Raw genomic sequence first — 25548 nt, forward strand, 5'->3', positions numbered from 1 at the left:
ACCGGCAAGCAGCCATACTCCTCATAACACGTGCTAATTGTACAGTGTACACACGCATTTACCGTGACCGGTTCATTCCTTAAGGTACAATTAAGTATTTATTATAAATCATCTGAGATCACTTTATCACAATCTATACTCTCATGCTCCCCCTCTCTCTTACTCATTGTCACATGGCTACCCATGTGTCGCTCTCTCTCATACACATGTACAGCAGTCACCTACACTTTCTACCTTAGCAACGATGCAATATTACAATTGCTGATTGATATTCGTCATCCTGAGGCAAAATAAAATGTCGCATTGCAGATGTTGCTTGGTGGTGACTGGGGGTGACTGCTACCGGCTCTTGGGCCTGTCGGCCATTCTGTGTTCAACAACCTGGGCTCCATTTCGCATCCCGAGACCCACGTAATCAATTAAGCTCATTATTGTTAAGGCTCATTCGCTCACACTATGAAAGTTAATTATATTGTTAATTGAATAATGATCCAGTGACTCCAAATTATACATCTCACCCAACTAAACATTACTCATATTTATCGCTCATAATTGCTAGTGTTAATTATATTGTAAACTCATTAACAGTCCAATTGAAGATCAAATTTCTACAACTCATGCTCAGTCTAATTAATATGCATTAATTAATACAACTCAATTAAACTCAACAACGCGTACTCATGAATTAATGTAATAATTCAAGATCATAATAAGTGTTCAAAGTGCTCAATATTTGTGAACTACTCAAACTCTGTACAACCAAAACTACGTCTGTGATTAATTTTAGAATAAATACTATTATAACCACGAATGTGTCTCCTCCATCTTTTAACACCTAGTCCCGGCAAATAAATATTTAATGTTAAGACAATTATCTTACATTTTGGTCCCTCGAGCCGGATTAGGTGTTAAAATTAACTAAAAGTGATCCCAGACTTACATCATACTCATAATCAACAATCAACTAATTGCTGTACATTCTTCAGATTCCACACTCATCATGACTGACGGAAAGGTCCCTGACAATCATCAGGAAGGTGCTCAACCTGCTCAGCAGACCACTCAACAGCAAACTGCTACTCCGGCTTCACAAGGTCAGAGCTCATCCACTCATCCAGGCCAGGGAACTGCCAACATCGGCCTCACACCAGACAGCGTACCACTGCTGGTGCCACCTCCCACGTCCTCCAACATCTCGGGCAGTCATGATCTCAGTGACTCTGAAGTCACTGATGGTGATGGTGGTTTAAAGACTGATGGGAAACAGAATCTGACCCCTATCAACACTCGCAAGCGATCAACCTCTCGCATGTGCGAGATGGAATTCAAAATTGCCGGCCAACTGGCTCGCATGAAGCTCATCTCCGACAAGGAGACTCTCTCATCTGTACTCGACGCAACATCTGGGGTTCACATTCTCAAGGCTCGAAATCCATGGATTCTCAGATGCCTCGCAATTGGCGATGGCAGCTGTGGTATACATCAAGGTCCATCATCACAACTGCACTCAAGGAGCAAAGGTTACGCTGCTTTGCTCCAAAACCAAGGTAGCACCGTTAAAACAATTAACCATACCAAGGTTAGAACTCACCGCTGCTCATATGTTGGCTAAACTCATCGCTCATTGCCAGTCAATACTCAAGCTCAACAATGTGCCAACATACCTTTGGACCGACTCTGCAATTGCACTCACGTGGATACAATCGCATCCGTCTCGTTGGAAGGACTTCGTCAGAAATCGTGTGTCACAAATCCAAGATCTAATTCCAGATGGCCACTGGAAGTTCGTTCCTGGCTTAGAAAATCCAGCAGACTGTGCAACAAGAGGATTGACAACCCTCCAACTCAAAAGTCATCAACTATGGTGGACTGGCCCACCATGGTTACTTCAAGACTCATCGTCCTGGCCACTCATTAACACAAAGCTCGACTCCAATACTCAACTGGAAGAACGGCCAGTAAAGGCACTCTACTCAACTACCAAGCCTCTAACACCAAGATGGTCAATCATGGACCGACCAATTCCACTACTCCGCATGTTACGAGCTACTGCAATATGTTGGAAAGTCCTGGACCTGATCAAGAAACGGCCAAACTCATCTCTAGCTCACCCCATTACCTCAATTGAGATCAAACAAGCTCTACAATTCTGCATCAAAGAAACTCAACGCACTCATTTCTATTCAGAGCTCAAAATGATCAAAAATCAAGCATCATGGCCAAGAGATCATCCATTTGCACGATTAACTGTCTTCCTAGACACCGAGGGCATCATTCGTGTAGGTGGACGTCTGGAAAACGCACCAGACTCTGATCAACTTAAGCATCCTGCCATTCTGCCTCGTGATGCTGCTCTTTCCAAACTCATAAACTCTGATGCTCATCAGCGTACCATGCATGGTGGAACTCAACTCACACTCGCATATACTCGCCAACGGTACTGGATAATAGGTGGACGCCAACAAGTACGAACTCAAATACTCAAATGCCTCAAATGTGCTCGACACCGAGGAATTCGTGCTCAACAACTCATGGGACAGCTCCCAGCTCCAAATGTCACACCAGGATCAGCATTCGCTCATACTGGAGTGGACTATGCAGGTCCAGTGCAAATCAAAACAACCAACATGCGCGGATCACGTACCTACAAGGGCTGGATATGTGTATTTGTATGCCTGACATCATCTGCAGTTCATCTTGAACTCGTCAGCAACTACTCATCCTCTGGATTCATTGCAGCACTTCACAGGTTCACACATGGGTGGAAAGTGGGAAGCAGCTGTGAAATCAATGAAACATCACCTCACTCGAACAATCGGAGAATCATCATTCACGTTTGAAGAATTTACGACCCTTCTGCACCAGGTGGAGGCGATTCTCAACTCACGACCATTGGAACCGCTCTCACAAGATCCCCAGGATCTTTCAGCACTCACTTCAGGTCACCTACTCATTGGACGTGCACTCAACGCTATTCCAGGACCATCACTACTCGAACTCAACATTGCCAGACTCTCCAGGTGGCAATTCATTCAACAACGGATCCAATGCTTCTGGAAGCATTGGTCCAACAGTTACATTCAACGACATCTATCTCAGACCAAGTGGCACCGGGCTTACAACAACACCACCATTGGGTCACTTGTCCTCCTGACTGACGAACGAACTCCACCAACTCGCTGGCCGCTGGCCAGAGTCACTGCTGTCCACCCAGGCAATGACGAACTCATCCGAGTGGCAACCATTGAGACAGTCAACGGCACTCTCACTCGTCCAATCACCAAGCTAGCTGTATTACCACTGGCTCCAGAACTATGACTCATCACCACCAAGTGCTCATCACTACTGAGATCATAATCAGCAACCCAGTTCCTGATGGCGGGCGGAATGTTGCGGAATCATTCAAACCTTCCCGCAACAAACTGGTAGCACCGAGGCGCCGCTACACAAGCGCCCTCGGGTGTCCTACCTCAACTCAACTGGCTCACCGGCAAGCAGCCATACTCCTCATAACACGTGCTAATTGTACAGTGTACACACGCATTTACCGTGACCGGTGCATTCCTTTGTGTATTAAAAATCATCAAGCTCATCCACTCAACTTCACTGAAGCCAATTACAGCATCGCTACTCATCTTTATTCACCAGCAATCATTGGCAACTCAGGTACAATTAAGTATTTATTATAAATCATCTGAGATCACTTTATCACAATCTATACTCTCATGCTCCCCCTCTCTCTTACTCATTGTCACATGGCTACCCATGTGTCGCTCTCTCTCATACACATGTACAGCAGTCACCTACACTTTCTACCTTAGCAACGATGCAATATTACAATTGCTGATTGATATTCGTCATCCTGAGGCAAAATAAAATGTCGCATTGCAGATGTTGCTTGGTGGTGACTGGGGGTGACTGCTACCGGCTCTTGGGCCTGTCGGCCATTCTGTGTTCAACAACCTGGGCTCCATTTCGCATCCCGAGACCCACGTAATCAATTAAGCTCATTATTGTTAAGGCTCATTCGCTCACACTATGAAAGTTAATTATATTGTTAATTGAATAATGATCCAGTGACTCCAAATTTTACATCTCACCCAACTAAACATTACTCATATTTATCGCTCATAATTGCTAGTGTTACTTATATTGTAAACTCATTAACAGTTCAATTGAAGATCAAATTTCTACAACTCATGCTCAGTCTAATTAATATGCATTAATTAATACAACTCAATTAAACTCAACAACGCGTACTCATGAATTAATGTAATAATTCAAGATCATAATAAGTGTTCAAAGTGCTCAATATTTGTGAACTACTCAAACTCTGTACAACCAAAACTACGCCTGTGATTAATTTTAGAATAAATACTATTATAACCACGAATGTGTCTCCTCCATCTTTTAACACCTAGTCCCGGCAAATAAATATTTAATGTTAAGACAATTATCTTACAGTATGACATTGGTATTTTTTAAGATACAAAAAAAAATTGTATTTATCAAAAAGGAGTTTACCAATTGAGTATTTTTTAATTTTGTCATCTCTTGCTGAATATTACTATTATGATGATTATTATTTGGAGAATGAAAAAAATTTTGTAAAACGGATTTATCATCATGGAATGGGTTTCTATTGTTAAATTTGGTATAATTAGAAAGGTTTTGACCTGAATATCTACATATTCATTGTTTTGTATATTTTTCGGTGATATTTGATTATTTGTATTAAGTTTTTCAAGCAAAAATATCGAAAAATCATTGATCCGAAGTTTTTTTTTTTTTAATTCGCAATTCTCAGTAGTTTTTTATAAGTGACTGCAGGTTTTTAGTAAGTATATTAGTTTTCATCTTAGGCAGACGTATAGGGGTTTTTACGTGCAAACGATACTCAATTTGTGAATAATACGCGTACGCACCGAATAGCTTACGTTTCAACTGTCATTTTACATTAAAAAGCGCACCTTTGACGAACTTCAAGACTTAAATTTTTTTTTATTTAGAGGATTAGAGAATTATGGCGTCGTACGCTATTTATTTATAAATTGAAATACCCCCTACACATAAAAACCTGCATACGTCCGCCATAGGACGAAAAATTGTTTAAGCACCATGGGAAGCTCCGCACAAATACAATCGAGATGACAATTATTTGCAGCAGGGATATAAAGTTTCGGGCCTCAGCCTTATATTATCCCTGCTGAAAATATTTATCACCTCGACTGTATTTGCGGTTGGCTCGCCCAAGGCACATAAATAACTAATGCATCAATCGACCTCATTTAATTTAGCTGAAAATTTTTTTATTTTTTCCAACTTTATTGAAAACGTTTATTCGAGAAATTTTCAGATTTTTTTACTCAACTGAAAAATATAGAGGATTACAAAAAATGGCTCGTTTTCTGTAAAATAGATCATTTCTTCGAAACTCAACTAATCAGCATATTTTTTTTTTCAAAATTTTTCTCTTTAAAAATATTCAATAAAAAAATCTGAATAACCGTTGACCTCTTTAAACTTAAAAATTTATCAGTAATTTGATAACACTTATTTGAATATTTTTAAACTGTGATGATTTTCGAAAAGATCATCTAATTCTGATATACTAATGAACATGATAAAGAATTTGTCCCCAATTCGATACAAGTCAGATTTTAAAATAATCAATTTGACCTGAATTGACCCGCGTACATTATTAATGTAAGAATGCAGTTTTTATAAGACATAAATTTCTTTCATTAGACTTTTTTCATTACACTGTGAAAAATTTGTAGGACTCGGTGTGATGTAAGTGACTCGGTATAATAATTTTACAGTGAACTTTACACCAAATGTCGACTTGAATTTGCGTGATGTGTGATTAAAATTTTTACACCGTAAAACGTATGAATGTATAATTTATAGTAATTTTGCGTCAAGAAATTAAACTCAATCATTTGAATACAACGCCATTACTCGAATATTAATTTAAAAACATTAGTGCAACCACTTATGAAACATTGTAGTGGAATTAATTCAAACAGTTCGACGCCCATACAAAGTTCGAAAACCGGCCCTTGGATGGCCCATCGACGGGCGAAGGATACTGATTGACGGCCGATCATTGGCGACTTTTAATGGCCCACGGACGGCTGAATGTCCAAATGATAACAACGGCCCATTAAAGACAGTTGATTATCGGCCGATTGTAAAAAAAGTTATCGGGCCGTTAATGGCTGATCATCGGCTAAGTATGTTAAAATGAAAAAAAAAAAAAAAAACTAAAAACTTACCCGATATGTCGTAGAATTTTTTATTCCTATAATCGTATTGGCGTTATGAAGTCAAGTTGTAGAAGATGTAGCACAGGAGCGTCGATCCTAGTCGAATATTCTGAAAAAATTTTAAAGGTTAAGTCGAAGTGGGAATCGAACCTGGTTCGTCTGCGTGAAAGTCTCGATCGTTACCGGCTGCGCTGCATGCTAGAATATAACTGAAAAATGCAACTTAGCTATTTGAATGATTGAAATATATTTTATTACTGCATATACAGATTATGAAATTTATTAGTACTCAATTTTGTCGACTTTTGTATAAAGTTTTTAGATATCTGAAGACGATTATTTTTTTTTATTCTAAATTTAATTTGCACCAAACCTATTTAGGCTAATCCCTTGTTAGAAAAAAAAATTCAAAAAGATTACCTCAATGTAAAGTGTACATCTATGTAGTAGTAAAAATCAAATCTTTTTTCATTTTTTAAATATTATACTTCGCGTAATGCATCTCCGAAAACCCAAATTTGTGTTATTATAAAATAACAATAATTGGCCAAGAACAGCCAGACTTTGGGCGATAAATGGATATTAATTGCAGAGCATTAATGTCCGCAATAGACGGCGACCAGCGTTTAACCAAACATGGCCCGTTGACAAATCGCTATAACTGGCCAATCGTTGGCTGCCAGATATCGGCCGATGGTTGAGATTGTTTCCATTAACGGCAACTTTGTATGGGCGATCATTATTTACGTAACTGATTGTATTTGATATAAAGTTTTAAAATGTTGTCAGCTATAAAAAATCAAATTTCGAAAACAAATTAAAATTTTGAAAAAAAAATTCATCTGTTGAAGAAATATCCGAATTTTGAGAAATTAAATTTAAAAAAATTGAATTTTGAAATTTCGAAAAAATGTCCAGATTTTTAAAAATCGAATTTCGTAGATATTGAAATGTTGCGAAAAATGAAAATTTTGTAAGAAATTAAAGTTTTAATAACAAGGTTGGTAATGGTTTTCTTTTTTCAATTATTAGTTATTTACTCATTACATTATTTGTTTCGATGTTATAAATGCTATTCTGACGTCTTCCAAGATGATGTTTGGATATTTCAATGCGCGCGCATGCATTTAAGGGGGTATTCTGGTCTAGAAACATGAATTTCAGGTAATTTTTGAAATGTCGTAAAAAAAAGACAATTAATATTTTTACTATACATTTTTTTATTAGTTGTTTGTTAACATTAGAAGAATACAAAAAAAAAATTAAAAACTAAAAAAAGTACAAAATTTTTAAAATTATAAGTTGACGGAGTGGGGGCTCTTTAAAAATTTCCACGTGACTATGACCATGATTTTAACCCTCCTAGTAATCTGAAACTAAAAAAAAAAAGATTATTAATCAAGAATAATGTCGCAATGGTCGGAAGTAGGGAAAAGTTTGAAAAAAAATTTTTCACAAAATGGCGACTGTTTAAAAAAAAATTTTTTTTTCGACCACTTTTTCTGACGGTTTTGAATTTTTTAAAAATAGTTAAAATAAAAATTTGGGGATAGGGCTAGTTCCAACCATAGACAAGCCAATAAAGAAGACTCTATAAAAATTCCAAGTAAATCGGTCCAGTAGAACCTGAAAAATCGTGGTCATCGTTCCGAAAAAGACAGTTTTGAGAAAAACGCGTTTAAAGTTTCGCGTAAAGTTTTTCTAGTCTAAGTCATATAATGATATTTTAAACTTACATTGATTTAATCTGCCATTCCTGCCTCATACATTGGACCTTCCTCGACTTCAAAGAAACTATTTTCTGCATTTCTTTCTTCATATCGAACAGTTCTGGCCTCCTTTGAAGCGATGAATGCTCGTGTTTCGGAGCGGTCAATCCGGGCGTTGTCGCGTTTGCCAGCAAATGAATGAGCTTCTGGTCCAATTTTTATTCCCATCCAATACACAGTAGCCGTAATTATTTTCAATGATCACCTCTTCATCATTAGATTTTTTTAGTTTTGCTGCTGATGCACTTGTAAAATTGGTGTCTTCTTGTGCCGTGTATCGATTACCGTGAAATTGCCTTTTCTTCTGACGATGTGGACGTGTACGCCTTTCCGCGGAAGATTTTCTATCCATTTTATTTTTAAACAATATTTTTAACTGTTATTATTTAACTCACAGCACATACGTCCACGTGATTCAGAGGTTAGAATTCAACTGTTAGCAGCTGGATGCAAGTGAATACTAAATGTATCAGATACGGGTCACCTCAGGTTCTCATATAACTATATATGTGTATAACTATATATATATATATATATATATATATATATATATATATATATATATATATATATATATATATATATATATATATATATATATTTGTATAGAGGAACAAATGGTTTTACTCAGAATAGGGATTCAGGTAGACGGAGAATCCCTAATGTCTTTTGTTCGATTAGTTGCGACCGAACAAGTTTGGATGCCAGGTCAGAAAAATACTTATATCTCCGAAAATAATTTAAATTTTGAAAAATCCTCTTGTACACATATTCTTAAATAGTTAAACTTTGAAAATATAAAAAAAAAAAATTTTCGATTTTTTGAAATTTCTAGACCAGCATACCCCCTTATTAAGTGGGTGCGTTAAAAGAAAATTTAATTACAGTTTATAACAATTTATCATTAACTATTTGTTAATTAATGTTTGTTTAACTTGTTTCCAAACGAAAGTTTACTAAATACTTATAGAATTATACTTTGATCACAAATCAAATTTTTCTTCTATTGTAATCAAAACTTTACTGAAAATAAATGGATATTTTCAGTAGTATTAAGGATTCCTGTTCAGAGATAATATATACAGAGAATAATTTTTCAATTAATAAATTGACAAGTTTTTAATGTTATTATATTGAAATAAATAATGAAATGAAACTAAATTTATAAAGGTACTTTATTTCACCCGATTTATCTCGAAATGACCGAACCCATTTACATATTAATAGATCTTCATGGGATAAAAATATAACTGTATATAAAGACCGAAGCTCCCGTGTGTGTAACAGTAAACGTTAGTTTATTTGTATAAACTGAAAATTACATTTCTACAGAATGAAATATTATTTATGTTGAGTAAGTTTTCTGACAAAGTCTAGATAAATTTTCTTATTTTAAAAGAATAAATTTGTTTTTGAGTGAAAGAACCTTTTTATAGTTTAGTAATATATTGTCTGATTATGATATAGTTTTTACTGCATTCATATAAACTTCACTCAATTAAAATTACTTAAAAATTTGAACTGACTTGCTTAAATTGTTAGAAGAAAAACTGATGGAGTATAAAAATATTGCTGTTCTGCAGAAATCCGTTAATTTGTTGATTTCATATAACTGCAAGTATTTTAATTATTATTACTAGACTTATTTAATTTTTATAAGATTGACTTTACTAGGCATGGGATGACTGCAATTGGAAAATATCTGAAAAACGATTGACCCTGCAAGATATCCCTCGACCTTCTTGCTATTTTTAAACTTGAAAAGGCCCGAAAAATTTTTTTATAACTAAGTTTTGAGTTCGTCGTGCTCACTAATAGAGTTTGCTTGAACATTTTTGAGCTCTTCAAAAGTTATAATTCCCAGGCAATTTTATACGTTTTGAATGTAATTTATAAATTTTACACTCTTGCTGGAAGGTCGTCCGCTTTTTAAAGCCTTCTCGGATTATAATCTACGCTAAAAAAATATAAAAATGTCTGGATCCTCCTGATGAATATTCATTGATGACTCAAAGGTTACTTTTGATGATGGACAATATCCACTAACAGATTTTTCTGGGTTTTAAGCGATATCATTCGTTTTCATGACAACTAATCATAAAAATTTGATACCAGGACAACTAATACCATCTCAAAACATGAAGGTCGCGTAAAAATGTCATTTGAAGAAACTAAGCGAAAACAATAGACGGAAAAAAGTAAACTGTAATAAATAACAGTCGATTTATAATAAGTAATGATCAACTGCTAAAAATTACCACTTCAAACAATAAAATCATGATTCTACTATTCATATTGTAATATTTACAATTTAAACCTTACGATTTACTCTTTACATAGAAGAAAATACTATTTCAAACAGTAATATCTGCCATGTAAATGTCTAAAATGTTAAAGTATAATAATTAAGAATTCAGACTTTAATATTTATCATTTCGTACCTAAAAAATGATGTTATGATATGTAAAAAGTATAGAATAAAGTAAGTAAATTTCTAATACAAGCAACGTCAATATTTACAAAGTAAAATGGTAAATTTTAAACGCAACGCTAAAAATCAAACTGTAATTATTGATTTGCTTAGACTGGTAAAATGTATATATTAAAAGTATAATTTTTACTGTTTGAAATATTAAATTCTCCCAGAGTGAGACCCCCTTCTCTTTTATCTGAGTTCCCCTTCTCTTCATAATATGGACTATATATTGAAATGGCAATTTTTACTGTTTGAAACTGTAATTTTTGAAGATAAAAGAGTCGTTATTAACTATAGTGACAACTACTAATTACTTATTTTGGATATTAAATTATAAATTGTGGCTTTTATACTTTCTACATTAAGTTCTGTAATATTTACATTTTTGTCACCCCGATGTCCGCTTTACTGTTTGAAACTATAAAAACTAACCGGAATCCGAGTGAATATTACAATTTACTTTTTTCCGTGTAACTTTCCATTTTTTTGACATTTATCAATATTCATTGCAAGAAGTTAAAAATATTTCTAATTTCAGGTTAACAATAAACATATAGCCGCCTATTTTTGAAACTTCTTGCCAAGGAAATCAATGATTTTCAAAATTTTGTGAGGTTACTAGTTTTACTCCGGTTTTCAAAAATTGAATTCTTATCAAATCTCCACGTTTTGAGGCCCTAGATAGCTATTCTGACTATTTTTATGAGGAGGTTACTATGTATGTGTGTAAGCTTTTCCTAAACTTTGAACGGCTTGACCGACTTGAATTAACTTGGCAGCTTTCATAGAAGTTTTATCAAACTACGATTTTTAATACTATTTGAACCGATAGATTTTTTTATGGTGTGCCATTTATTGATCCCACTGATCAATTACCTGAAAAACAGGCGCAAGATATGAAAAATTAATGCAACCGATTTCTGAAAAACTCAAAAATAAAAATTTTAAAAAATGTTATTTTATTTTTTAATAACTTCTTAACTACCTGACCGATTGATACCAAAATCTAATCAGTTCTCAACTTCAAATAACAACATTGATTGCTACAAACCACATTGAAATCCATTAATTTATCTAAGAAATTCATTAACGAAACTCTCGAATTCTTCGTCAAAACGATTTATGTACTCAATGTTTTTTTTCGTACTTAAAAAAAGGCACTGAATGCTAGCTACAATTCACAAAATCAGTTCACATCTTCAGGAGGTATTATGGTCAAATAATTTAAACATAAAACGTTTTTAGGTAGATTTCTAAAATCTATACCATTGCACTTGTCCTCATGTCGGAACTTTCTAAAAATTTCTTTTGATTATGCTTTGTATCATCGAATAGGATTAAAAACTAGCCTTAGATCAAAAGGTTATGTATATTATATACATATATTTATGGGATAGAACTACCCTTGACATCACGATTACGTCTGTGATTTTGAAGTGATCTTCCTAAAAATTGGTACACTTATTCTTTAGGTAAACACAAATAAATTCAAAGATGAGCAAAATCTGTACAAGTTTTATTAATGTTTTTACTAAAATCAAATCTTGTCTTTATAATTTAAAGAAATTTACCTTCCATTCTGACTGCCAGCCGGCATTTTTTATATTAATAACTTCTGAACTTCGGGATGAATCGATTTGTTGCACCGAGACTTCCTTTGTATTAGAAAAGCTGTTTTATATGATATAAACCACATCGAAATCAGTCGATTTTGTTGGATAATATCAGTGTCAAAAGATGCCGAAAATATTGATCTTTAAAAATAACTCTTAATATTCTTCTTGGAAAAGTTTTAATAGTATATTTGTATTGTGAAAAATTAAAAAAAAAATTGTTTTAATGCTATTTCACTTTGAACTTACAATAAGTCATCTTTTTCTATGTACAATGATACTCATCAGATTGTAAGAAATAACGGGATTTTATAAATCTCTTCAATCTAAATGACAAGGAATTTCCAATTATCATACAATTATTGGAAGAATAGAATATTCATAGCGAAAATCGCAGATATGACGATGATTCATTCTCTACTACAATCGAAGATTGTAGATGTTCGATGCAAGCAGATGGATTTTTTTTAATTAATCAACTCATTTTTATGATATTGTTTATTCAGGAAGTTATTATATTGCACATTAATGGTTATTACAGAGCAACAATATTTTAAAAATCAGGTAATAAACTATAAGGTTTTATATCAAATCATATAGAGACTATTAAATAAAATTAGTATAACCTTCACTACAAGGATCACTACAATAAATACCGATATGAAGTACTAATTATGCACAAATATTTCAAGTTTATAGTGCTTTGAATTGTTAAAATGTATTATCTGAGTTGTATTTTTAGCTATGCTATATGAATAAATTATATGTTCATACCATAAATAGTTTTAAAATTATAGTTTCACAGAGAAAATTGAATAATTGCAGTTACTATCTAGTTATGGTAAAAATTTTTTTTCATATTATTGCACTAATCAGGTCTAAAATCTTCTATAATTAATTTAAATCAGGGTGATATAGACGAAAATGATGTTATGTTTTTTATTTCATTTATTTTAACATGCGACGTTTCGTCAGTTTTATTCTGACATCATCAGACACCTATGTGTTTATAAGCAAATAAATAATTAACAATTTTCATGTCAAACTAAAAACTCAAGTGTCAAAAAAAATTAATAAATACCTTAAAATTTTACAATATAAAAAGATACATAGTCCGTAATTTACAAAAATTACTGTACATGACATTTTTTAATATACAAAAAAATTTTTTATTTTTATATTTAGAGTCCGTAATAAATAAATGAACCATATCCAATTAAATATATTAAAAACCTCATCAACAAAATATTTGAAAATTCGTCTATTATTTTATAGTTATTATTGACAAGTAACGAATTATCAACAATAACCTTTATATAAACACGAAGTTTCAGTCCTTCAGATTCTATTCTAGCGACAGGACTAATCCTATGGGAACACCATGAATGTCTTGCAACCGACAAAGTAGTAATTAGTTATTGTTGTTGTTAGTTGATTTGTAAAAAAAATATTTTTTTCGTACTTGTGACTTTTCAATGGTATCTTTTGCTGATATAATCCTCCATGATATCTGTAAATTAATCAATGTATTATTATTTATATATTATTCAAGATAACCCATACAGGAGATTACGACGTGGCCAAGCTTGGCTCAGACTTGGCACAACGTCGTAAAACTCTGTCCCTGGCTTGTAAACCAACTTTGGCCTAACCTTGGTAGAAGTCTGGAGTGATAACAGGGTGCCAAGCTTGATTGTCAAGACTGTCCCAAGTTTTGGAGACAAATCAAGCCCAGGCTGATTCACTACTTTAGAATTTACTAAAAGAAGTAGATTATTAAATATATTTAATATTTAATCGTTTAATGTTAAATCAAATTAGCACTGAGAATACAATTTCGAATAAATTGAATTCTCTGAAATAAAATAGTAAAGTTCTACGAAATAGTCAAATTGTTCTGAATAAAATAAGGAATTGTTAGTTGAAATGATAAAAAAGAAATATTTCAGTTGTCATTTATTTATTTTAATTTTGATGTAGAATTAACGCAAGTTTAGATCGCTTATAAGCGTGTGTAATAAGCGTGAATGGGACCGAGCAACCTCTACGTTGTACGCTTTGGGTAACGCTAATGTCGTCGGTAAGACAGCAGTCGAAAAAAATCGAGAAAATTTAAAAAAAAATTGAGAAAATTTTCAGAAGAAATTAAAAATTTTTTTTTCAAATTTCTTAAAAAGTTAATTTCTTTGATCGAAAGAATAAAGATTTTTGAGAAAAAAAATTTTGGACGCGGTATTTTGTTATATTTTCACACCAAGTCAATTATGCTAGACGAAGTCGAAAATATTTTTACAATGTATGAAAGTATTTCAATACATAGAAAAAATATAAATGAGAAACATATATACAGAAAAAGAAATACTTCTTGACGGAAGTCGAAGTTATACTAGAGTAAGATGAAATTTTTTCGTCTCAAGAAATTTTGACTTGATTCACGAAATTTTCAGTCACGAATTTTTCTACAGTGTGTATGGAAACATAAAAGCATAGAAATAAAAAATTTATTTATCACATATATTTAATTTATATATATTTTTCTTGAAAACGTGAATGAAAAATTTTTTTATATGTTCGCTGATATAGTCGTCATTGATATGTAACGGTTGGCAATTCGAGTAAAGTAAAACATTCTCAATTTAAACTAAGAATTTCAATTAATAATATGTTTAATTTAATAATATATTAATAAGGAGTAAATCCGGAGTTTTTTTTAGCAGAGTGATCCCAGATTTATTTGGGATCAATTTAAGATTAAATCTAAATACTAAGTTAGACTGAAATACACTTTTATGTTAATAAAACTTGTTTCATTCGTCTTAATTATTCATCTTGATTCAGACGTCAAATTTTTTTTCTCACTATATGTGTAACAAAATTTTTACTATTTCTATACACGACTCGACGGTGGATACGTCGAGTAAAGCAGAAATTTTGTCCAGGTCGCCCAAAATAAATAAACAAACAAATAGGAAGCTTAGGAGAGGCTCTTATTCTCTTAAGCGACACCGCAGCAGCCACCCAGGCTGGGTTAGTGCACGTTTGGACGCCAGTTATTTTTTTTTTAGACAGGGAAAAATAACAAACCCTGTACTTCCAGGGCCGATCTGCAGGTATTCCAGGGAAATAGATAATATGAAAGTGTTAGGAAAAAGGAGATACAATAACTTTGTATGTTACGAAAAATTAACAATAATATAAACAGATATTTATTCAAACAAATTACTTAAAATTAAGTCCAGTGTTTAAACCTCCCGCTTAACTGACATGCAAGTCACCATACTTACCTGCAGTGGCCCTTTCGTAATTATGTTACTCAGGCGTCACCACTGTGGTTTTTTCGAAAAGTTGGTATAGGGAGATGAGGAAGGAGGGCTATGCTTTTCCTGTTCTAGTTTTGTTGGTTATCTTTTGATTGTTTTTTTTTGAAAAGGATCGCTCTGATTTATTATGTTAATTCAATTAATTATAATTACTCTAACATCTCTCATAATTATTCTTTTCTAAGTTAATTACGTACATTTCAATAATTTTCTGTTATCATTTGCAATTCTCATCAGTTTATATTACAAATTAAGTAAATATTCAAGAACTAAATGAACACGTGCTGGACGCGTGCTCAAGCTTAAAATATTAATCTATAATTAATAAGTGAATCGATAATTAAACAACATTGTGTGTAAGGAAAGTGGTGTTATTTAATAAATAGTGTTATTTTTTATGAATATTTTTTTTTTAATTGTATCTTGATTCACGCACACCAGGTCCTCTCATTACTCTCTCTTTCGCATATTTCTCCCAGGCAATTATCATAATTTAAACATCCAGAGCCGAATTTCTTAGCCGGATGGACTGTATAATCAAAATAGTAATTACGCTATTAATTATTGACGTTAATTGTTGAATAGAAATTTTATCGACACAATAATTTTGAACTACGATACACCCGAACTCCTCAGTCAGGTTATCTCAAAAATACAATTATAAATCTTAAATCAATACTGGCTGATTCGAGGACCCAAACGCGTGGCTTTCGGGACAGGTATTCCACTACGAACCCCCTTACTAACGACGGGATCGACTCGACAATTAGTAATAACTTTTAATACCAAATTATTTGAGCCAGGAGACAACGCGACGTGCGGATAATAACTTAGCTCAACTTGTGAGTACTCACCAAAAGAAAAGGGACTCAAACCAAGGCGCTAGATCCACACTCCCTACACTATGCGGGCTCCCGCGTGTCTGCCAATTTTATTATTACCGGAACCTATGAAGCCTCGTGTCTGATCACGAGGGCCTCTCCAGCAATTTACTCAAAATTTAAAAGTCCCTCTACTCGCGACCGATATTGTAGGGCATTACCCATGCGAGTAAGGGCTATGATCTATTACCAATAATCAATATTATGCTTTTGCATTTTCTTATTTACCTGTCCCGATACCCATCGTTGGACCTTGGTCTTAAATGCTGAAACAAGCTTATAATATGATTAAATACATTGTGGCAAAGATTTACGGCAATAATTATACAAATAAAATAATAATCCTATAAATAGTTCAGTACAATTTTCTGAAACAAAGTCAAATTAATACTTAAGAACTAATAACAATAATATGTAAATTCTGAAATATAAGTGATAAAGAGTCAAATACAATAATTAAATTAGTCAAACTAATACAAGATAGTCAAACTCTAGAGACACACCGAGTATGGATCTGTTGCCAACACTAGGCGCAGAGAGGGACGCACACAAGAATAAAATTCGTGTGACATATGTTTTTTTTAAACATTTCATTTGAAAGAAACTTTTGTTATCAATATGTAAAAATTAAATTTTTGAAAAATATCCAACTTTTCAAAAGATTTACATTTTCAAAAGAATTGATGTTGTTATAAAAATTAAAATTATTGTTCGTAAAATTTTTATTCATAAAAAAAAATTTAGTAATTACTTATAAGTGGGATCAACCCATGCTAAGCCATGTTGAATTTTTTTTTTCATCACATTGAACAATTTTTTTTTAAATTGTTCGTTTTTTAAATTGTTCATTCGGCAAAAAAGCGATCGAAATTTTTTTTTCCTTCACAACATTTTTTTACCATAAATGCACCGTAAAAAAAAAAAAGCAGAATCAAAAAAAAATCTAAAATGTTAATTTTTCACTTAGTTATGGCCCAAAATGAGGTTGACTCCACTTGTAAATAATTACCGAAAATTAAAAAAAAAATTTGCATTTCAACAAAATTTCAATTTTCTAGAAAAAATTTTTTTTTGCTAGTATAAGGAGTATTCCAAATTAATCGGACAGTTTTAAGGAATTTTATTTTTGATTCTTTCAATTTTTTCACATTTTTCAGTAAAGTTTTTTTTTTTTAATGTTTAAATTTTCTATTTAATTTCTACAAAAATTGTATTTTTACGTTAGTAAAAAGAATAAATACAAAAAAAAATTTCTTAAAACTTGAGTATAACATGAATAGTTCAGGACCTAAAGGACGTAAGTTCGAGCCCAACTCTCGTCAAGGATTTTTCTATCAATAATTCTATTTCAATTCGAGATTAAATGCACTAATGAGTTCTAATATAATACGAGGATCTGATCCTAAATAATTTTTGATTTTTTCGAAAATTTTAATAGTTTTTCTTTTAAAATTTAGATGGGGTTCTGATGGAGATTTCCCTATTGAGACTCAAGAGGGATTGTCCAATGAGGGCCGCATAGAGCTTTACGTTACATCAAAAAATAGAAAATCAATTTTAATAAGATTGAATTAAGAATAGTGTAAAAAATCTGAATAAATATAAATTAATAATAGTGTAAACAAGAAAAAAATGTATTTCATTTTTAAAAAAGCGTGGGGTGCATGGTGTCAATAGTTGAGGAGCCGATTTTCAAAAGGGTATCTTTTCATATTTCAAAAGAGTAGTTTTTTGAACTTTTAAATATTAATTACTTCAAGAATTACGAAGATTTCTAAATGAAAATCGGATTGTAGTTTTATAACCGATAGCACTTTAAAGCTAAATTAAAAAAATTCAATAAAGATATTTATAATTGAAGATGACCAATTTTTTGTTTCGATAAATCAAAAATGAAAAGATATCCTTTTGAAACTCAACTCCTCAGTTATAAATATTTTATTGACAGATGTGAGTAGAAGGATTATCATTTCGATAATGACTAAAAAACCACCCCACGCTTCTTTAAAAATAAAATTTCGATTAGTCTAGCGGTGATCGACGTGGTTTTTTTATGGTAAGAGGTGATTAGTTTTTGAAATCGATCGGTACAGCCGTTTAAAAATTATTCCAAAAAAAAAAAAAACAGATTAAAAAAAAATTTTTTTCGTAGTTTTTTTTAGATTTCTCAAAATTTACTGGTCCAAATTGGTCTAAACTGTATTACAAATCTGAGTCTGATCAAGCCCTTTTATTTCGAATGTCGTCAACCGCGATCAAACCGATCAAGCCGTTTCAAAAAAACTATTTATACATATTTATAAATTTTCGGGTTACAGCAATTCGTTGACATGTAATAGATTAAATTAAATAGATAATAGCAATGTTCACTCTCAATTTCTATATCAGTCCGCTAATAATTGATATTCTAAAATTATCTCCCCGACAAACCGACACTAAATCGATCAACTTATCCTTTCTTCAACGTTATACGAATATTTTGTATTTTATTTTTCTTATCTCGTAACTAATTAACCTTTATAAAATATTTAAATGTCTTTTCCTGAAAACAAAAAATCATTTTTAATTTTAAATTCATAGTAGATTATTCTTATGGTCTACGAAAACAGGTTTCGACGACGTTCAAGTCATTCATTTACTGCGAAATTCACTTGAATATGGAATGGAAATAATGTTTTTCTGAATGAATTTGCAAGATTTACATATTCCAAACTTGAGCAGTTCGGGAATCGTATGTCAAATCGTTGTAAAAAAACTCTGATCACTGATGGCTAGAATGTACGATTGAATATCCGGTATGATTAACCTTAATTTTTTTTTTTATAACTGAAGGACATTTTGTAGCTGAAAAACATTTCTTTAATTAAAAAGATATGTTTATTTCATTAACTGAGACATTTGTTATGTCCGAAAAATATGATCTTGTAATTCGGTAGCTGGGTTAACGGAGGATCGGATAACAGATGAATTTCCCTAACGAATGAATCGTTGTTTTTATTTGATGGGTTCGCGAAGGTGAAAACCCGCAGAGGGCCCCTTGAATGAAACAATCGACCTCGGAAATAATAAAAATAGCCTCCACTTACTATTACGAATCTTGACTCCAACGATGATACGTTTTTTGGTTGTACTTTGTATCTATCTTCCGCTGCTTGGTTGCTTTCTTCCTCCTATTGGACTGCAGGTTGAAGGTTGAAGGTTGGATAGCTTCTTAATTTATACATGATGGAACGCTTCGATTCGGGTTTCTATGTTAATGTTCAGTTTAATGGCCCTAGGGGGCAAACACGTCTTAATTTACACTAATCACTTATTAACTATGAACAATACAAAATAAAGGTTGAAAGTATGAGTTCGAGACCGGAGTAACGACTACGGCAAACAAAAATTTCGCCGTTGATAATTCACAAAGAATATAATATAATTCTGATGGGACCAGGTTACTGGAACTGCGGGACTCTTGATTGTCGTAAAACGAATCTCGACTCGAAGAATCACAATCACAGAACTCGGAAATACCGATAAAGAATTCGAAATTGATAATTAGGAAAAGGTGACTAATTAATTTAATAATTGAAGTCTGCCTACACGTGTCGGGGTGTAGGACTTACCCGGGCTCTAAGGCAGAACTGTTACCTTGTAAGTGAGCTGACGATTTATGGTGTTCGCGGTTTTTATCACCTCAGTCGCAATTTACAAGAGGGGCTACTAATTAAACAATTGGTTCCTTTTGATGAAGTGACAATGCGCGGTAATGTATATTCTTTGGCCACGAGCGAGTTGTCGCACAGTCCAGGTTGCTATTCCCTAATAATGCAAGCACTTTTCGGCAGGAATGGGAGGCCCCATATTATAGACGGTATGCCAGATATAACACATTTGTAAATTACTTATTGTTTTTAAATACTATGGAAATTAAATTGAAAATATTGTGAAAATTTTAGGTGATTATTATGTACTTTTCACAAAAATTAAGGGAGTAAAAAAAAATCCAAATTTTTGGAGGTTCTTTAACAGGCTGTAACTTGGAGAAAAATAGTCGTACAGCAAATAAAAAAAAGCAAATTGTAGTCAGTGTCTAGTTTTTGGATCGGAGTTCCCATTTTTGTTTCAAATTTTTTTTCGAGTCATCTCAAGAAAACTGCCTTGAAAAAAATTTTCGAAATTTCTTAACTTCCTGCTGAAAAAAATCAACGATTTTCGAAAAATCGGGAAGTTATTGGTTTTACCCCGTTTTGCAAAAAAATGAGGTTTCAAAAGATCTCGAAGTTTTGAAGCCCTAAGAAGCTTCCCTGAATATTTTTACGATGACGTCCGCGTGCGCGCGCGCGCGTGTGTGTGTGTGTGTGTGTGTGTGTGTGTGTGTGTGTGTGTGTGTGTGTGTGTGTGGATGTATATAAACCTTTCATAACTTTTGAACAGCCTAATAGATTTCATCGCTCTACCGATCGATTCCAATAACAAATCAGCTCTTAACATAAAAAAACCACGTCGCTCGGTCCGGTCAAAATCGGTTGATTCGTTCGTGAGTTATCGTTGTCGAAACAAAAACAAGAAAAGAGTTTTTGCAGAATTACTTCGAAATTTCTAGTTTGATTAATTCGAGCTTAAAAATTCTTCATGACGCTTAAAAAATTGCGTCGAATACCGTCAACCACTTAAAAATCGGTTCATTTATTGAAAAGTTTTTGCAGTTTGAAAATTCAAAAAATAGTGTTTTATTAAACTTCTACCAGACTTGGAGCTCAAAAGCATATAAAAGCTATCTCTTTGAGTTCGGAGAGCTTAAAATAACACACAAATTGTATTTTTGAGCTCGAAGAGCTCAAAAACGTCACAAGTGTATTTTCAAGCGTTTAGGTATAAAGTTAGCGGGAAGTTACAGGGATGGCCTTTAATATCAACCGTTTTCCTATTTTTTTCTTAATTCTCAAAAATTAAGTACCTTACGTAAAATTCAACTTATTTTGACGTAGTCAATAGCAATTGGCGGGGTATTTAAAGCACTCATAGTTGATCAAACTAAATTTTAACTTTGCTTTATCATTATACGATATCTACATTCTATTCAATAGATGTACCACTTTATTCACAGATTATGTCAGGTAAATCGTGATAGTATATGTTCAAATGTCTGCTTCTCGTATTAATAAGCGACTTTAAGAAGGTACTAATGTTGGTAGGTCAGAGTACCTAAAGCGGTCTCTTCTACCAGTATGATAATGTAGTAGAGAAGGGTCATAGAGGTTTAGCGAGTCGCATGTTTTTCTAGTTGAGGTAGTCGTGCGATGATAATAAGCGTAAAAATAACAGTCAAAACATATCGTAAAGTAAACAGTTACTAGTATATTTCTGGTTAAAACTTATAACTGTAGTTGGTGGATATTCAATAAATCTCGGTCCGTATCGTTTGATGGTTATTATTCTATTCTACTAATAACATTGAAAATGACATAACTTACAGGAAAAATCTGATATTAATTTGATTGATAATACTGAAAATCATATCATCGGAATCGAATACACGACTGACAAGAGATGTATTGCACGATTGAAAATGCGAAGCACTATAGTATGCGAAGCACTACATGTAGTTAATAACGAAACATGTGAATGGCCGACTTTAACTTAATTATTATTATAATTTTTCATCTCAGCACGAGAAAGATAATGTGCATTATTTATTTATTTATCAGATTAATATTATTGAGGTGTACTCTTATCATCTTAATAATTAAAAATACATTTATTAAAGGTTAATTCATTTGATTATTATTATTATTTAGTTCAAAGTAACTATAAATTGATCATGTTGTCGCCATCTACTATAATTGGATAAAACTACCAAGATAAAATTCAATGGTCTGGGCAAAAGAAACCTGTGTAGATGATCTTCTGCGCTAACGGATGTCTGGATAAGAGAAACTCTGGGTAAACGATGTACTGTGTTTAAGAAATCTGAGTAAGCGCAATTCTGGTAAAATTATTCTGTCCAATGTTAGATCTGGGTAATCGGATTGTGGGCAAATTATGTCTACCCTTCATGATGAGTCTTAAAAATGCTGAGTAATTCGAAAAATATATAAAATTTATTTATTCTTACTTAATTAATAAAAAAATTGATTTTATAAATAAAAAATTCGAAAATATCAATTTCTCAATTAAAAAAAAAAATTTTGTAAAAAATTACAGTACAAGATTAATTAAAAAGTTTTTAGAGCAACTATGAAAAAATTTTTTTAACATATTCATTTTACCATTTTTCCAAAAATCTGGAAAACGGTTGACCCTGAAGGCCATCCTTGCAACTTCCCGCTAATTTTTTTTAATATAATCACTTAAAATTCCACTTATGACAAGAAAAAATAAAAAAGAATGCAGTAAACAGTTCTGCTGGTATTTTTACAATTTACAACACAGTAACTCTAATGTCTCATTTTTTTTAATTTATAAAAATTAAAACAAAATAATTCTTTCATGTGTACTTGCTTACAATTTTAGGAATAGTCTCCCGTAACGCCGAAAGTAACCACTGCGAACGCTTCAATCGATTTACGTTCCTCTACCATGGCTTCACTCAGAGCGAATACTATTAAGCCAGATCCGGCCTGATAAAATCACACACGTTTATTTTTAACATTACATTCCAGATTTTCGATCATAATTTTATTGTATTGCACTGCTCCCGGGTTAAAAAATTATGTATAATTATTTATAAAAAATGACCTTATATAATTATATATAATTCTATATAATTATACAAAAATTACAAACATAATTATAAAAAATAATATATAATTTTATATAGTTTGTTTTTTACCAGGGCTTTTATCTTAAAAATCAAATAATTAAATTTATAAGTAAATAATTCATTATGTTTTGACCATTGTGTTCAGCGTGTGTTGATAAAGTATAAAAATTAATGAAGTTGATATTTATTAAATAATAATGAACGCAGTCAAGCCAAGTTAAAAATAATTATCGTGTTTTTTTTTCTTTCTTCTTTTAAAGACTGATTCAAAATTAAAAATAATTTTTTTTCATACGATCATAAATTAAAAAAAAAAATTTTTTTTGGTATAAAAAGTAATTAATTTTTGTTTTTTAATACAAATTTTTATAAATTGAAGAATTATGCTCATTTAAGGAAGAAATATTTAGTTAAAACTTTTGCCTGAAGAATTAAAAATGGCCGCCTGTTTAAAAATTCCCGGCATGAGAGTGGGGATGCGTAACAATGGCGGAATAAAAAAAAAAAAAAGTACAAATACAATCATTGGTTGTCTTCCTGAAAAAAATATAATTAGATTCGAGTAAAGAATGATCGTATAAATATAAATATTTATTATTTTTGTTTAGAATAATGCGATAATAATTTTTTTCCGGTAAAGACTGATTGCTTAGCTAATGTAATGATTAATTGCGTCGGAAGACAAAAACATTTAGTTGATATTTATTAAGATATAAATAAACTAATTGAATAAAATGAATTCTCTGAATCAAAGTATACACCAAACGTATTATTAGTTAATTAGTTAATTGATTATTATTTATAATTAATTTAACTAATAACAGATCTTACCATTAAATTTAAGTTTTATACTCAAACTGAACAAATAATAATATCAAAACACAAATAATATCAGAACATATCAAAAAATTATAAATCGGCATATCAAATTATATCAGGCCGTATCAAAATATATCAACAAATTATATATAGATATATCAAATTATATCATCCCAGATCAAATTATGTCAGGCCAAATCAAGCCATATCAAATTTGATCAAGCTATATCAGGCCTGATATGGCCGATTTTCATGTCAGGTCATATCAGGACCTATCAAAAATTATACATAGACATATCAGATCATATCAGGTCTGATATGATTATATCAAAAATTTTGATATGGCCATATCAGAGCATATCAAGTCTGATTAGAATATTTTTCCACGGGTTCTTACGATTTTTATAAAATTAAGATAATAAAAATTATTTTAGCTAACTTTAAAATCTCAACAGTCTTAGAAATAACAACTACTATAAAATGTTTTTAATATTGCCAAATTTGTGCTAATCTTTGATTATTAATCTGTTAAATTATGGTTAACTATTCTTAAGATTAATGGAGTATCACATAATGTCGATTGTAAAATTATTCTTAGAACATTTTATAATTTATATCTGAAAAGTAATCTATTAAGGATAATCATAAATGTATTGTTACTTAGTAGAGCATTTGGTATATAATTTTTGTATATATTGGGTAAAATAAAACTTTTCAAGATGAGGTATTAAGTTTTTCAACACTTCACTGTCACGTTGAACGGTAAGTAACACACTACCTTTTGGTGAGTACACATCCCTGATTAAAAAAAAGTATTGAGATAAAGAAAAAAGTATTGAAAAGAATTGGTTTTCTAGTCAATCAAATTCTTTTTTCTTTATCTCAATACTTTTTTTTAATCAGGGACACACAAATCACAAAACTTTATATTAATGACATACACCTGCAGCTGGACCTGAATATTAATTGAATGCGTTGTACTCAAATCTAGTCCATTTTCATCGACTTTTAGGCATGGAACATTTGACTAGCTTGAATCAGCATCCCAAACAGGAATATCGCGGCAAGTATATGGACATTTAATTTCTATAAGTCGCTTTTGCCATATTTCATTCCCATAAACGAGGATTGCTTCCGGAGAACAGCGTAGCCGCGGTTGATGCAGACAAATTATTCATTTCAGCAGACAAAACTGAGGAAGAAAAAAGTTGAGACATCTTTTTACTTTTGTCGCATTCTAGTAATTGCCTGTGAGTAGGCTTATCCCATTGCTGAGAATGACTCGTTTTCGATGACGATGTTTCGGGAGAATTTACATAATGAATTAACGCACATATATGCTTACACTTGCCCCCAAGACCAGCTTTACAGGTGCAAACAGCGTTACTAACGTATCGGTTTGTATCAAGCTGAAAATAATAATTCTATAATTTTTTTTGTAAGTCAATAAAAACAATTTCTTAGTATTCTAATTTAAGTGCAATAAATAATTTTTTATTTTACTTTTATTCTGACAGAAATTGTCACATCGTAAAGATTTGACACACTTGTCTATGGCACAACTTTACCGCCCTCACGCACTGAGAGAAAATTTTATTCAAGAGTAATAAAATTTTATTACTATTTAATAAATAGTAATAAATTAAATTA

At 32.0% G+C, this 25548-nt stretch overlaps 1 protein-coding gene and 1 long non-coding RNA gene across 3 annotated transcripts; one reads left to right on the forward strand and one right to left on the reverse strand.

Moving 5' to 3' along the window:
• Positions 1–1000: 1000 nt before the first annotated feature.
• Positions 1001–3318, forward strand: LOC141535395 (uncharacterized). Its single transcript, XM_074255307.1, has 3 exons — positions 1001–1579; positions 1632–2663; positions 2740–3318. The coding sequence occupies exons 1-3, from the start codon at positions 1001–1003 to the stop codon at positions 3316–3318; spliced, it is 2190 nt and encodes a 729-aa protein (XP_074111408.1).
• A 9736-nt stretch (positions 3319–13054) lies between these two features.
• On the reverse strand, positions 13055–16843 carry LOC141534416 (uncharacterized). 2 transcript variants are annotated; one of them, XR_012480416.1, is made up of 3 exons: positions 16302–16764; positions 13780–13886; positions 13055–13637 (listed from the first exon to the last, which is right to left on the reverse strand). It is a non-coding gene; the product is annotated as an uncharacterized LOC141534416 (long non-coding RNA). The 2 variants fall into 2 exon arrangements; XR_012480417.1 differs by lacking the exon at positions 13780–13886 and having other exon boundaries at positions 16302–16843.
• Positions 16844–25548: the final 8705 nt, after the last annotated feature.

This window comes from Cotesia typhae, unplaced genomic scaffold (assembly GCF_013202065.1).
Source record: "Cotesia typhae breed Kobodo isofemale line unplaced genomic scaffold, CoteBio_Ctyphae scaffold_13, whole genome shotgun sequence".
NCBI lineage: Eukaryota > Metazoa > Arthropoda > Insecta > Hymenoptera > Braconidae > Cotesia > Cotesia typhae.

Bases quoted from the DNA above. Each gene is read 5' to 3' on its own strand.
- LOC141535395 (XM_074255307.1), top strand. From the start codon at position 1,001: ATGACTGACGGAAAGGTCCCTGACAATCATCAGGAAGGTGCTCAACCT. The intron at 1,580-1,631 runs GTTAGAACTCAC...GCTCATTGCCAG, and splicing joins AAACAATTAACCATACCAAG to TCAATACTCAAGCTCAACAA. The intron at 2,664-2,739 runs GTATTTGTATGC...GATTCATTGCAG, and splicing joins CCTACAAGGGCTGGATATGT to CACTTCACAGGTTCACACAT.